General features: G+C 35.7%; 1 protein-coding gene and 2 pseudogenes across 3 annotated transcripts; 1 reads left to right on the top strand and 2 right to left on the bottom strand.

Annotated features, from left to right (window-relative positions):
• Positions 1–1,220: 1,220 nt before the first annotated feature.
• LOC148693838 (uncharacterized) lies at positions 1,221–3,265 on the bottom strand (annotated as a pseudogene).
• A 5,237-nt stretch (positions 3,266–8,502) lies between these two features.
• LOC137729229 (uncharacterized) lies at positions 8,503–12,619 on the top strand. Of its 2 annotated transcripts, none has more exons than XM_068468092.2 (11): positions 8,503–8,698; positions 9,085–9,264; positions 9,365–9,423; positions 9,499–9,564; positions 9,704–9,811; positions 10,273–10,339; positions 10,692–10,776; positions 10,948–11,108; positions 11,336–11,437; positions 11,878–12,100; positions 12,228–12,619. In XM_068468092.2, exons 1-11 carry the CDS (start codon positions 8,660–8,662, stop codon positions 12,359–12,361), a joined length of 1,224 nt encoding a protein of 407 aa, XP_068324193.1. In that variant the 5' UTR covers positions 8,503–8,659; the 3' UTR covers positions 12,362–12,619. The 2 variants fall into 2 exon arrangements, with proteins under 2 accessions (XP_068324193.1, XP_068324194.1); XM_068468093.2 differs by having other exon boundaries at positions 8,506–8,698; positions 9,112–9,264.
• Positions 12,620–12,972: 353 nt separating this feature from the next.
• Positions 12,973–13,901, bottom strand: LOC137727488 (uncharacterized; annotated as a pseudogene). The gene is made up of 4 exons (XR_015952498.1): positions 13,642–13,901; positions 13,330–13,569; positions 13,179–13,238; positions 12,973–13,084 (listed from the first exon to the last, which is right to left on the bottom strand). The product of XR_015952498.1 is annotated as an uncharacterized LOC137727488 (transcript).
• Positions 13,902–14,612: the final 711 nt, after the last annotated feature.

Raw genomic sequence — 14,612 nt, 5'->3', positions numbered from 1 at the left:
GGATTTTGGAGATCCGTAAATCATATATGTTCATCGTACATCGTGCGGTCAGAAATTATTTTAAATATTTTTATTTTTAAAATAAACATAAACAATACTTGAGAAAAACTGATCGTACGATGTACAATAAACAGACGTGATTCATGGATCCTCAGGATTCTCACCAAAATAATCCAGAGAGGATCCTGTTGGGTCTACCTACAAGGTTGAATGAAAATAAATTACCTGTGGTACCTGATTGTGTGGAAGATTATCAAGGTTTTTCTATGGTTTGTGAAGTGAGTTTTTACAACTGATTTGTTGCTGTCTACCTACATGGGTGGAATAAAAACAACAAAAGTGGAACATTTCAAGTACCCAAGAAATTAGAAATCTTTATTTGGCGGCCGGTGCTGTGCATCGGCGGTTAAAGGCAATCTGAGACGGAAACAAGTCTGTGTAGATGATAGGTGACCAGGAAAAACAAGACCTCTTGGTATGCATGCCTTTTGCAGCCGGATGTTTCTAGTCTACAAGGGAGTAAAAATTGGACTATTTCCAATAGAAACTCTTAATCAACTTATATTAAGTTTCTCTAATTTTTATCGTTGGGCAACGTCGTTTGAGTCGATTTTCTTCTTTGAGCTCGACTTTGGTGAATACAAAGATCTGAAAAGTTATATTGATATGAATTGACAACTCAAGAAAAAGTTTGAGATATTCTTCTGCATATGTGTGAATCTAGGAAATCCACGTATGAACAATTATGCAGTCACTATTGTCCTATGCAATAATTTTTCTACTTCAAGAGGACATCAAGTACTACGCATGATGCTGTCCTTTTTCTAAAAGTAGAAAAATTATATTTGCCAAAATTAGACAAACCTTTAAATTATTGTGCTTTATCCACGCATGAACAATTATGCAGTCAGGACTGTCCTATGCAAAAAATTTTCCACATTGAGTGCAATGCATGATGCTGTTCTTTTTTCAAAAATAGAAAAATTATATTTTGCCAAAATTACACAAACCTTTAGATTATATATGTGCTTTTTCATCCTTGAAGGGTAATGCTGTTAAATATATGAGTATTATATATACTAGCCTCCCACGCGCTTACGCACGTGCGGAAGGCCCTTTTATAATTACAGCATTCTACGCACGACTTATACAATTTAGATGTATTTATCTACGTGGATTTGAAAAGTGAATTAAACATCAAAAGAATGAATGTAACTTTATCATATATTTGATGGAAGCAAAATATCTTTGTACACAACATTTCTTGTGAAAACTCCTTCGTGACCGTGTAATTCTCCTTTCTTCACCAAGATTTTTGTTGAAGACGACGATACTCCCCTTGATAAAGCCACATACAATTGTTCATGACTGAATACTTGGTCTGGTAGATAAATACCCACATTTGGTAATGTCTGCCCTTGTGATTTATTTATAGTTAGTGCAAAACTCAATTTCATAGGAACTGTTTTCTCATCAGTTCAAATGGGAGTCCGTCACTTTCTGTGGTCTTTAAAGAGATTCTCGGTAAAACTACTCTAGTTCCAGCAAATAGACCAAATAAGATTTCAGCATCAATTAGATTATTATAAGCTCCATGGCAAGCTAGTCTTGTGCCATTGCACAACCCCATCTTCGGATCGATATTTCTTAAAAGCATTATGGGGGCACCTTTTTTTCAAGTTAATTGATGAGGGGGTATGCCACCAAGTGAAATTGAATTCAAGAATTCTTGTTGATACAAATTTCTCACATTGTCCCCAACTAAATCGAAAGAGTATAAGATGCGTTCAAACCCCAAAAAATTATCAATGATCATTTGATTGAGTTTGTTAGCATCCTAATTTTTTTGGAGTTATAACCGCTCTTTCCACCAAGTATCTTGCATCATTTACATGACATTCCAAATCAGGAAAAACTTGATTAACAAATTGGACAATGGATTCTTCGCCATTCCATGGTATGACTATAGATGATGGTAATTGCATCATGTTGTCAATCGCTATTTCTTGGTCCCCATTACCAACACGAAGTAAGAATTCTAAAAAATCTTGATCGTTGATGGATCTCATGTTTTGCCTAAGGCGAAGGATTTCCACTTGTCCCTAAAATGAAGCATTAATAATACTTGCTTGCATCAATTCAAACCTCGTACCTTTCGGAACAACATGAAGAATTTGTCAAAAATCTCCTCCAAAAATCATAACATTTCCTCCATCTGGCAAATCAACTCTTATTATATATTTGAATGTTCGATCAAGAGCCTCAAATGCAAATTGGTGTGTCATTGTTGCTTCATCCCAAATAACATCTGATGTTCTTCTTATCAATTATGCCAAATCTAACTAGATGCTAGTAGAGCATGTGGAAGGTGCATCTGGACTGAGAGGTATTTTAAATCTTGAGTGTGTTGTCCTTCCTCCTGGCAATATTGTTGCTGCAATTCCAGATGATGTTGTTGCCAATATAATATGACTATTTCTCCTTAAGGTTGCTAACAATGCACGATACAGGTATGTCTTTCCCGTCCCTTCAAGGCCATCCACAAAATATATGGCATGGTCTCGACGTTGAATTGCAGATACAATCAAGTCATATGTCGCCATTTGATCTTCATTTAGATTATGCACCGCATTGAGGTCTTGTCAGAGATGTCAAGTGAAACTTCATACTTCATCTTATATTATTCTTGGAAGCGTGTTGTCTCTAACACAATCTTGTGTTATTTGTGGTAGATTGTAATAAGACACAGACTTATTATGTTGCACTAATAGCTCGTTTAAGTCTTGCAAAAGCTTGTTCAAGATAGAACTATTACTTGTGGTATTTGAAACAGAATAATCTTCTACCATAAATGAATTAAATTCATCCCACAATCTTCTTACTCTATGCAACTCACAGTAAACTAAGATGGTAACAAACAACCTTCGTAAAGTTGACGGCATCCGAATGTTAGAGGCATCACGAAGACACTGTCTGATGTTATATCATCTTCTAGCAAACCTCGTTGTTGCACTGTTTTCTTAAACGTTAGTTGAACGATGTCATTGACTGTTCTTAAATTCTCAAATGATGTTAGTCCTTTAAGACGATTAAGAAGGAGACCCAAGTAGAATTTTGTCACCCTCATTTGGAAAGACTGCATATATTCGGCCAATAACTTTCTGGTTATTGTTCCCCTTACTCCAAATTTTATCTTTTTGACTCCATCTGAACTGTTTAAGGAACTCTCGGTATAAGTATTGTCGTGCTTTCGTGCAAGTGGCATTCTTGGTAAAAAAAAACTCTATCAACATAGTCATCGAGTTTGTGTCATCTGCCAAAATATATGATACTCTTTGGTAAGGGTAAAAGTGAACAGTTTGTCCTTCGAGAAGATGAATCTGTAGTCGTTCGACCGATGGATAAAGTCAATTAGTTACAAATTTGAATATTCTCCATAAAGCTTTAGGTGCACAAACCCATCTTGCATCAACAAACTGCTTTATTTCATTTTGAATAGGTTCCGGATAAACTTCAAAAGCTACTCTGTTAGGACCTTTGTAAGCATATTTATACAAGTAATATGACAATCATATCTGAGGGGTAGCCATGAGTTATACAGAATGACTCACTGATTGTCCACCATTATACGTGCATTATGATTTAATGGAATAGGATCATGATTATCTCTTCTACGATAGACTGGATAAGAATCATTTCCTTGAACTGTAGTTGGTGCAAATGGCTTGGGATAATTTCGTTTACAACTCCCACATTTCATACAGGGTGATTGTGAATTGTGCCTTCCACATGGACAATGTATCATATGCCTTAACACAGCATTATACAGTTCAAGCTCTTCATTTGGATTTGGTATTTCAGCCCACATCATTTGGTCATAATCATGGGGACTATTAAGCATATCATTTTCTTCTAACTTGAGAATCATGTGGACATGAGGGAGACCACGCTTTTGAAACTCAATGACATATACATATGTAAGAACTCTACCCAAAACACCTTTTTTTTATAACATCATTCTTCAACTCTTCGAATTTTGCATGAAAAACCTTTGTAAGCAAATCTGGTCGATCTTGTAGTGTTTGGCCAGGTAATAGCTCATCACTTATTTCTTCCCAAGTTGGATTACATGTCATTGTTACGAAAATATCTAGTCTTCCATACTTTTGAGCCAAAGATATTGCATCTTGATACCTTCGATACATGTCATGGGGACCACCAACAAAAGGTGACGGTAATATAGTCCTATGATGACCGATGTTTCCTGTATTTGTTTTGTTATAAATCATTAATAAGTCTGATTATATTTGTTTTGTTATAACTCACTAATAAGTCTCATTTGATATGATAGAACATGAAAATGAAGCACAAGTGTTATTGTATAAATGGATAAGTTTTATACTTGCATTATTTTGTCCTACAATTAATGAGTATTGTAGTCCTTGGTAAAATTCAGATCGAATTGTGTGTTGATTATCACACATCCATCTAAGCTTTTGTGATTCAATCTTTACGTAGTTATCAACTACATATTGCTGCAATAGGCGACCACCATGAAGTAGAAACGATTCGTTGTGTTGACAGATCTAAAATGATAAAAAAAAATTCACTCAACATAATATAATTTAAAAAATTAATATTATGTGTACAGAGATGAAGGTCTTCGGTTACCTGAAGAACATAAGAATAATAGTCACAATGTCACTTTTATGCGGTTGTTATTTCGAATATTCACATCCCATCCATATGTTCCATAAGGTAACAACAATGGATATTGTAAAGGGTCATAGTAGCCGACATGATCTTTGATACTCTTAAGTTGACCATCTATAGTTTGCACAATGATATCCCGACCTCTAATGTTTTCTGATCCTTCACCACCTAATATGATTGCAGCAATCTGAGATGTAGACGGTAAATAATATTGTTGTTGATTTGCAAGCTGAACCTTGATAATCAATCTGCAATTTTGCAAATCTTGACGTTGCGCTAGGTTGTGAAATATTTGCACAAATTGGTTATATTGATTCAAGATTTCTTGGATTTTGTGAATGATATTTCTGTTTAGTGTTTCACTTTCTTTCATCCGATTGTCTATTTCATGAGCTATGTCATATATATGTAGGAATCTCGGTCTACTATCTCCAACAGGCAAAAGACTTCCTATCTTATTGATATAGGGAACCTTGAGCACAAAAAGTACGTAGTCATTATTTGACAAAAGGTTGATGGAAGTATAGGAACGTGTATGTGACCCAATATCTTAATGGATATGGTGTTAGGTTTTTATCCATTCACCCCGGGTTCGAAACTTCCTTTTCCCTAAATTAAGTAATAGTTTCGAACTCTCTCTCTCCCCTTAATAATAGTAAATTAAAAAAAAATGTATAGGAACGTGCCAACTTGTCACAAACAATGAAGTTCAAGTGGTTAACTGTAAATTGTAAAGTTCTAATAAAGACTGCATTTTTGCTCACCACCTTTAGTGGTGGTAATGCCTCACCACCATATTCAATATTGCTGGGTGAGTTTAAATTTTGAGAGTTGTGAAATAAATGCACTCATCTAACAATGATAAATACGATGGTGAACATTACCATCATTTAAACGTGGTGAGAAAAAATATTTTCCTTTAGACCGACTTCAATGATTGGGGTTAAAACCAAAATTTTTAACGTAGAAAATTTAGATTTTAACCCAGAAACAATTTTTATGCTCCAAAGGTTATGGGTAAAATTTTAGCACGAGATTATTAAGAATGAATTTAGGTTGAATTTTTTTTTTTCAGTAATTTTTTAGAACAAAATTTATGTAGATTATCAAAATTTATTTTTACATTTTAACCTAAAAATATTTAGATTCCGATAAGAGTTGAAATTTTTTTTCACTAAATCAACTCCATGAGACATGTATTTTTAGAGTTTTTGGGTTACTTTGATTTAAATAAAATCTTTAATTTTTTTACCCATTGGATTTAATTTTGGGCCGTTAGATTTTTTTTTACCATTAAATTTGACATATTCGATCTCAGCTATTGGATTCAATGTATTTAATAGAATCTGAACCATTGGATTAACCAAAGGTCCAATAATTAAAATCGTTAGATCGGAAAAAGAGTTGTTGGGCCCGTTTTTGGAGGTCCATACTTCATGTCAGCTCTTGCGCATCTCGCACCTGGGGCACGTCACCTTGTTGCGGCCTTCACTTTTCTAGGTGCGTCCACACCCCTAAGGTGGGCCAGCCTTTTAACCCTGACCAGAATTCTGAATCAAATTTGCCCAAATTTTAGGTTTTAACTCGAACCTAATTTTAAATCAAGTCAATAAAAAATGATTGAGTTAGTTTAAAACCTAAATTTTAGATTTTCTTAAAATAAAACCAACTCATATTGATAAAAAAATTTAGTGTTATTGGGACAGTGTTTTTGGTCGATGTATTACCGGGTGAGGTTTACACAAAAAGGAATAACAACACCCTACATCAAAGGTGAACCAGTTGGACTGAATCCAAGTACCCTGTCTTGGGTTGGGTTGGGCTCGTTAGGTTTGAGACCAAGCCCATAACTCATTCTGGATTCCACTCTAGCCCATCATTATTTTCCTTTTATTCGGTTACAAGCCCATCATTATTTTCAACTCACGATTTTGCCACTTTTTTCTACCAAAAAAAATAAATTAGTGTTTACCTTGTTGTTCATTCAATTCCTATTTATTTTGTGTAATCAGAAATTACTATAATTAGTGCGTTGTTAAAATTTGCAGTACACATTGGAATGGAGCAGAATCATGATGGTAATGGAATAAAAACCAAACAAGAATTAAGTACGAGAGAAAACAAAAAACAAAAAACCTATAACTGAAAACATATGGCTGGATTGAAAAAGGAAAGTGATTTTAGCGCACATTTTTTTTTTCTTTTATACACCTTGTTTGATTTTTGTTTTTTGTTTTTTGTTGAATAAACCGGAAAAAAAAAGAAACAAAGAACATAAATAAACAGGAGTGTACCGAGAAATAAATAGGTGTTCCATTAAGAAACTTGTTAAATCAAAGTTAATTAATTCATAATCTTTTATATAAAGGAAAACTAATGAAAATGACTTGAAAACTTTGAGTTTTAACGATAAGGACAAAATAAAAGATAAAGTTAATAGCACCATGATTGATTTTTTTAGTGTAAAAATATAATTTTTTTGTTAAAATGAATAGTACCGGAAGCTTTTCTTTAAAGTTCTCTTTATATAATTATTGTTGTATGATAGGAATGTAATTTTCAAATGTAACTAGGGTAGGACTCCAATCTAAATAGGCAATGATATAACCCTATTATATTGTAATACTTTACACAAATGAATGAGTCATATTTCTATATACTATCATTCGTCTAGGTTTTTTTCCTCAATGTCCTGGGGTTTCTTTCTTCTTCTTCTTTATATTGTAATACTTTACACAAATGAAGAAGTCATATTTCTATATACTATCATTCGTCTAGGTTTTTTTCCTCAATGTCCTGGGGTTTCTTTCTTAGGTTTAGGTCCCCTCTGTTATTTCTTAGGTTTACATATGGATATTGTTGGCTATCTCACTATCACTCGCTCTGATATTTCTTTTGCTGTCAATATTGTTGCTTTGTTTATGAGCTCGCCTCGCCCTACTCATATGATTACCACTAAACGAATTTTCCGTTATATCAAATGTACAATGGATTTTGGCATCACATTTACTCCTTAGCTTGTTTCCGCTACCTTATCCACCTACCATGGTGCTGATTGGCCTGGCTATCCGGACACTTGTCGTTCCACCACTAGTTACGTTGTTTATCTTGGTTCTAATCACATATCTTGGTGCTAAAAAAAGCAGCTGACCGTATTTGTTTCAGTACCGAATTGGTATACCATGCCCTTGCTCATGCATGTGTCAAAACCACCTTGATTTGTTTTCTCTTGCACAAGCTTGGTGTTCGTTTATATTTTCATGTTCTCTTGCACTGTAATAATCTTAGTGCCACTTACCATCTTTCTCACGTCATATTCAACTTGATTACTATTTTGTTTGTGAAAGGTGGCTCGTAACAGTTATCGAGTTTATTATATTTTTTTCACTGATCAGATTGCTAACCTCTTTACCAAGGCTCTTCATCATCCTCGGCATGGTGTATTCTGTTTCAAACTTGTCCGATTAGGCTCGTCCAATTTGTGGGGGTGTTCAATTAAATTTTAATTAATTCAAATTTTTCCGTAATTATTGTTTGTATTATAGGAATATAAATTTTAATTTAACTAGTGTAAAATTCATATCTAAATAGGAATAGATACTATCAGATATATTATAATACTTTACACAAATCAATACAATGAGTCATATTTTTATAAAATAATTTTTCACTAAAAAGAAAAAAAAACATGTTTAAGACAGCCATGTAGAGTGAGCATTTTGGTTATTAAATAATTAATAATTTGGCGAACCTTTCTCAATTTAATATAAATGAAAATTCAGAGATCACACATGTGTTTTGTTCTACGTGTTTCCGAGCTGTATAACAACTCACCAGAGTGAGTGGCGACAGAGACCGCTTAGAGAGAGAGAGAGAGAGAGATCTCTACAAATCTCTCCTTTTCTCTTCTCTTCTCATTTTTCTCCGCTCCAGATTTGTTTGAGCAATGTCCGACGAGCCTGCTCCCAGTCGCTGGTCCTTTCAGGTACTTACTCACCAATTCGCTTATTATTTTCTGTTTGTTTCCCGAGAAAATGCTGGTCGAATTGAAAAGTTTGGCACTTGACCGAAACTATGAGTAGAGTGGCTGTTAGCTTTTTCTGGGTTTGAGTTAGAAACTGAAGCAACCCAATTTCTACTTTTGTTTGTTTTGCTTGCTTCTGTTTTCTATGCTGACAAATATGAGCTCACTAGCTCAGTGATCTCGATTAATATAATTTTTGTTTTGGGGTTAATTATATGCTTAGAGTTGAGTATATTTGGATTAAATTGTGGTTGTTGAGATTATGTAGTTGCGAATCTTGATCTGATGTATAGGATTGAATCAAGAATTCGTGGATTTATCTCAGCTAAAATTATGTGCATTTCTAGGATTTTAAATTGTTTTATGATGCCAAGTTTGGTAGAAAGAAAGCGCCGGAGCCGCAGCAAAACGGGCAGTCCACTAATGGAGCAGTGAGTAATGGAAGTAGTTCCGGAGTGACCGCGAATGGGAATGGTCTCGTGAAGAGGACAGCTGACTTGGCCATCTATGAGCAATTTCAAAACCAGGTAGTGGATTTGATCTTATCATGTGGTGAATTGGATTTGACATATTGCATGAACTTGTACAGTTGCATTCATTTGTTCTTCGGTTTCATCTGTTTTTCAGGGTAGGGGCTCCGTGCTTCACTCAAATGGAGTCTTATCTGATCAGCATGATGAAATACCGTATGTTTTCTGGCAACTTTTCATTGAAGAATGCTTCTTTAAGAACATACTGACATTTTTTTGTGAACTCCACAGGCAGAAGTCCCTTTTACCTGCTTTTGAATCGGCAGAAATGCGTTCTTTAGGAGAGAGTTTATGCAGGTGATTTTAGATGAATTACTTCACATGATGGAATACAAGTTACTGCTATTACATTTTTTTTTTCCCGGTGGCCAAGGATGATTACAGTTGCACCCTGAAAGTTTCGTCATTTATTTACCATGCATTGTGTCTTGTGCAGGGATATAATTCGGGGTAGTCCAGATGTTAAGTGGGAAAGCATCAAGGGATTAGAGAATGCCAAGCGTTTGCTCAAAGAAGCAGTGGTCATGCCAATTAAATATCCCAAGTACGTCTGGTCAATGAGCACCTCATGTACCAAATTTATTTAATAAACAATTAACGATTTAACGTGTTTGTTCTTGCATTCTTATGTACTCCTATATTTTTTTTGTTCGTAAAGTTCAAGAGAATCAGATTGCTGAATTGCTAGTTGTTTACTTGTGAAGCATTGTCTCAGTTTACATTCCTTTTTCTGTGACATTGAAACCAATATTAACTTAATTTAATCATGGTTCATGCTAATTGCTTTTAGTATTTCTTTTAAATTCGTGGAGTACCAAATGTTTTTCTTTATGTTAAGCTAAATTAATTAATATGTGCTAGAATATTTTGATACGGTCGGCCACTTGTCTGGAAATTGGGATAAAACTTTGAAACAACCAGATTGAATTAACTGGCAATACTTTTGAAATGATGGCACGATGCAAGATCATTCAAATATCATACTGATCTTTCTATTTTCCGCAGGTACTTTACTGGACTTTTAACACCGTGGAAAGGTATTCTCCTTTTTGGCCCTCCAGGGACAGGAAAGGTTTGTAATTCTTTCCAATCCTGTTGATTGTTTCTGTTTCTTTTTCTGCGCTTTGGTTATGCAGTATTTGCTCTTCTATTTGCTTACCCAAGAAAAGTTGTTGACTGTATTGCGTTTGTACCTTTCCTTGCTGAAGTGATCATGCTATTTGGGTGGGGGTGGGGGTGGGGGATTGGGAGATGGGTTTTTAAAATTAATACTTTGATCGAAAATTGCTCCCCATGCAATGAGTTCTTGTGAAAAACTTCCTCTGAAATGAAGATGAATTTCAAAGTCCTGTTGATGCACAACCTAGTTAATCTTTTACAATGATACTTTGGACAAAAATTAATTTTAACATCTGATGGTGCAGACAATGCTTGCCAAGGCTGTTGCAACAGAGTGCAAGACCACATTTTTCAACATTTCAGCATCGTCTGTTGTCAGCAAATGGCGTGGTATGTCAGGGTTGAACTATTTTCTGAAGATCATGCTTGTTTGTTTGCTTATTTGTCATAAAAATGGATGGGGAAGAATTTATTAGGGTCTAAATTTTCCAGCTTGTTATTTGAGCTTCCTATCCGTTCTTTAATATTTCCTTCAATCTTGATGTTTGCATAATTTTTCAGGCGACTCAGAGAAGTTAGTGAAGGTGTTGTTTGAGCTTGCTAGGCACCATGCACCATCAACTATATTTATTGATGAAATTGACGCAATTATTAGTCAACGTGGTGAAGGACGAAGTGAGCATGAAGCAAGTAGGCGTCTGAAGACGGAGCTACTCGTACAGGTGATGTTTGTTTTTAAAGGGTGCTGCTTTCTTAGTGTTCTCTCCCATCATATGTTACTTGTGTTGATCACAGAATCTTGTTTTCTGCACCGTATCAGTTTATAACATTTGAGAAACTATGTTAACACTGTGCTTAGAACTTTTAATTGTCTTGGTTCCGAGCATCAGGATATTCCACATGTCAATTATGCTTGTTCAAAAATTGATTAGCTTGTATTAGAATGCAGATGGATGGTTTGACGAAGACAAGTGAACTTGTTTTTGTTTTGGCTGCTACAAATCTTCCCTGGGAACTGGATGCAGCCATGCTCCGGCGTCTTGAGAAGCGAGTATCCTTTTGAAAAATTAAATTATGCTCAGTGATATGTGCCAAGTCAACTATATGGAAACGACGGAAGTTATAATTATTAGCATATCATGTTATACACTTTGTTACAAACTCATAGGTGTGAATGAAAATCATAGTTTCACAAGCATTAACGGAGCACGAGCTATATGAGTGCTGGTAACTATATTTGGGTGTATATGAATATGCATTACGTGCCAGGATATTCGAGATGTCTAAATGGAATCAATAGATGCGGGATCATTTTGGGGTTGATTATGGTATAGAACACGGGAAGGTTCACCTGCTGTATCACATCCATTGTCCGTTGTTTGCGTTCTTTTCTAGCTAGGTATCAAAATACGAGGCAGTTTTTTACATGATCAAGCATATTCCGTATCCAGCCATTTTATTCGGCTTCTCCATTAACCATGAAAAATTTAGATTCTTGTGCCTCTGCCTGAACCAGAAGCAAGAAGAGCCATGTTCGAGGAGCTCCTGCCAGTACAGCCTGATGAGGAGAAGCTTCCTTACGATTTGTTGGTGGATAAAACTGAAGGATATTCAGGTTCAGATATTCGATTGGTGTGCAAGGAGGCTGCTATGCAGCCTCTGAGACGCGTAATGACATTCCTTGAAGACAAAGAGGACACGGTTCCTGAGGATGGTATGTGACTCTAAAAGTATTAACCAAAATTGGATGCATATGAGCTTAGTGTAAATACGAACTTGGGCAACGGGTTTTTGTTTAGACGCGTTCGGTAAAAGCTTATGCATGATGTTTTTGGTTGCAGAACTGCCCAAGGTTGGACCGATCAAACACGAAGATATTGAGACGGCTTTGAAGAACACAAGGCCGTCTGCTCATCTCCAAGTTCATCGTTACGAGAAGTTCAATGCTGATTATGGTAGTCAAATACTCCAATGACGGCGCACAATCTCTCTTGTCTTGTATCGTTAGATGTACTTTTCGTAGTTTTGAAGATCACTAGATTATCATTGCCCACTCGCATTTATAGGGTTCTGAGAAGTGTGATTCACGTAAAACCGAATAAGAACTTGGCTTCCTTGACAAAAAAAATAGGTTACTTGTTTTGTATTTCTAAGATTCTGGTTTTGTGATTCTGATTCGATGTAACATGTAAGAACAGATTAGCATGGATAGGCATTAATCTTTTGAATTCAAGTTTGTGCTCCCACAGTGCAGCAAAGTTAAGTTCTTTCGCTGGTGAAATGATTTTAAAACTTTGAACTCACGTTACTCTGTTCTACACCTAACGATTTATAAATCTACGCTACTTAGCAGGATAAGACTTCGTTCTTTGTAACTTATGTTACTTCGTTCGTGTTTTCCGTCATGTTATGATTTGAGTTTCATTTGTGCAAAGTTCATTTCTTCCAATCTTTCATATAGAACTTTAGAAAAGCTACATGCAAGAGAGTTTCATAACAACACAGAAGAACCATCCTACCATGAAAGAACTCGCTGAGCATTAAGATCATATAAACGAAAAAACTACTCAAAAACAATGTCAGCTCCATGTTTAGTTGAAACCCCTTCGATAGATCAGCCGGTTTGTCCAAACTTTGCATCGGCCCACGCTTTGGCAATTATTCGTTTCATGTCCGGATCCCCTTCATCCTACATATTCTACAAAATCCGTTGCATACGGTAATTAACAAAGCAGAGAAGAAACACAGTACACATTTTCATATATGGCAATGTAAGTATTTGGTAACCTCACCTTCATCAAGTCCGTGATTCCTGCCATGGGATCTTTCTCTTTATCCAGACTCGGCTTCAGCTGCAAGATCAAAATAACGAATGCATTCAGTTACATTTCTCCGTTTTCCGAAGCATAAGATGGGAGAGTTCAAAGATACGATGAGACATACCTTGTCCTCCTTAAATTTCAAGTCCAACCAGTAATCCTTTGAAGTTTTAGCCAAATTGATAACAACCCTTGTAGGCTGAACCAGCACCTTACACTTCTCTGGATCGATCTCCTTGTTCAGCTTAGGCAAACCGAACCTGTAATTCTTTCCTTCCACATCATGGAATTTGATGTCAAATGACATAGGCTTGAAGTCGGTCTCTATCTTCTCCTGATCAACTCCCTCCAGAAATATGTATATCTGCAAGGAAAAAAAAGTGAAGGTGATCAAACCGAAACCTAATGCAAAAACACATGGTGAATATGTTCGCACCTTCACTTTGTCGTTATCCTGATCCCAGCTGAACGACGAAAGCGTAGTGTATGCAGAGTTGGGGTGGCAGTATCAGTTGAAATTGGAGTTGGGATTTGCAGTGCAGGTGAAGCAGCAGCCTCTTGTGACATCTGCAATGATCAAAAACCACATTATTTCCCATACGTGAACATAGCAAGATTCCATATCTGGCCTTGAAATGGCGGGTTCATACGATCTTAACAAGCGCTTATCCGTCACTAGATACCATAAAAATCTCATACTCTATCAAGCATTACAACATTTCAAAATGCTAAAGCAAAGACAAAATTATGAAGTTGGTTTGAAATCGAAAATTTGACAAGACGATATTCTAAACTAGTCTAATCTACGGAAAGAGAGATTCAACCTTGGGTTCATGATCCGTGCCAAATCATACTTCAACAACACATGTGAAAGAATCCACAGACATTGATAATACTGAGCTCATAAGCTCACTTCACACAAAATTCTAAAATCAAATACAAGTTTCCATAATTTTTTTTTTCTGGGTCAAATATAAACCAAATTTCACACAAAAAATGCGGGGACATTACCAAAACAATCACATTGTGGCAAAAATTTCACTACATGTTAGAGGCATGTCAAAAATGTAAATATTGAATAGCAAATGCTGAGATACAAAAACAAAATGGGAACTTTTTCTCCAGAGTGCGAATCTCAGTGGAAATGAGGTTGATGACACGGGATCGTTTCGCAATGCTCCGAAGGTGGCGGAGCTCCTCCACGTCCAGCGCCACTTCCTCTGCCATTTGCTAATTCGTTCTCCAAAGAAATGGTTTTTTGTTTTGCGAGAGTTTTCACGAAAATCTCACAGTACTATTCATTTTAACGAAAAATTATATTTTTATACTAAGAATCAATTCTGATATTATTCACTTTATTTCCATTTTCATTAGTTTTCTTTTTTTTCAATGGATTTTTATATTTAG

Source organism: Pyrus communis, chromosome 10 (genome assembly GCF_041283825.1).
Source record: "Pyrus communis isolate YQ-2024b chromosome 10, ASM4128382v1, whole genome shotgun sequence".
Classification (NCBI taxonomy): Eukaryota; Viridiplantae; Streptophyta; class Magnoliopsida; order Rosales; family Rosaceae; genus Pyrus; species Pyrus communis.
Note: the sequence above shows the minus strand (reverse complement) of the source record. Positions and strands in the feature narration are given on the sequence as shown.

What these genes read in the sequence shown, in the direction of transcription:
- LOC137729229 (XM_068468092.2), top strand. Translation starts at nt 8,660, where the DNA reads ATGTCCGACGAGCCTGCTCCCAGTCGCTGGTCCTTTCAG. An exon ending in TCCGGCGTCTTGAGAAGCGA is followed by an intron (nt 11,438 to 11,877) that starts GTATCCTTTTGA and finishes TGAAAAATTTAG; the next exon opens with ATTCTTGTGCCTCTGCCTGA. An exon ending in GGACACGGTTCCTGAGGATG is followed by an intron (nt 12,101 to 12,227) that starts GTATGTGACTCT and finishes TTTTGGTTGCAG; the next exon opens with AACTGCCCAAGGTTGGACCG.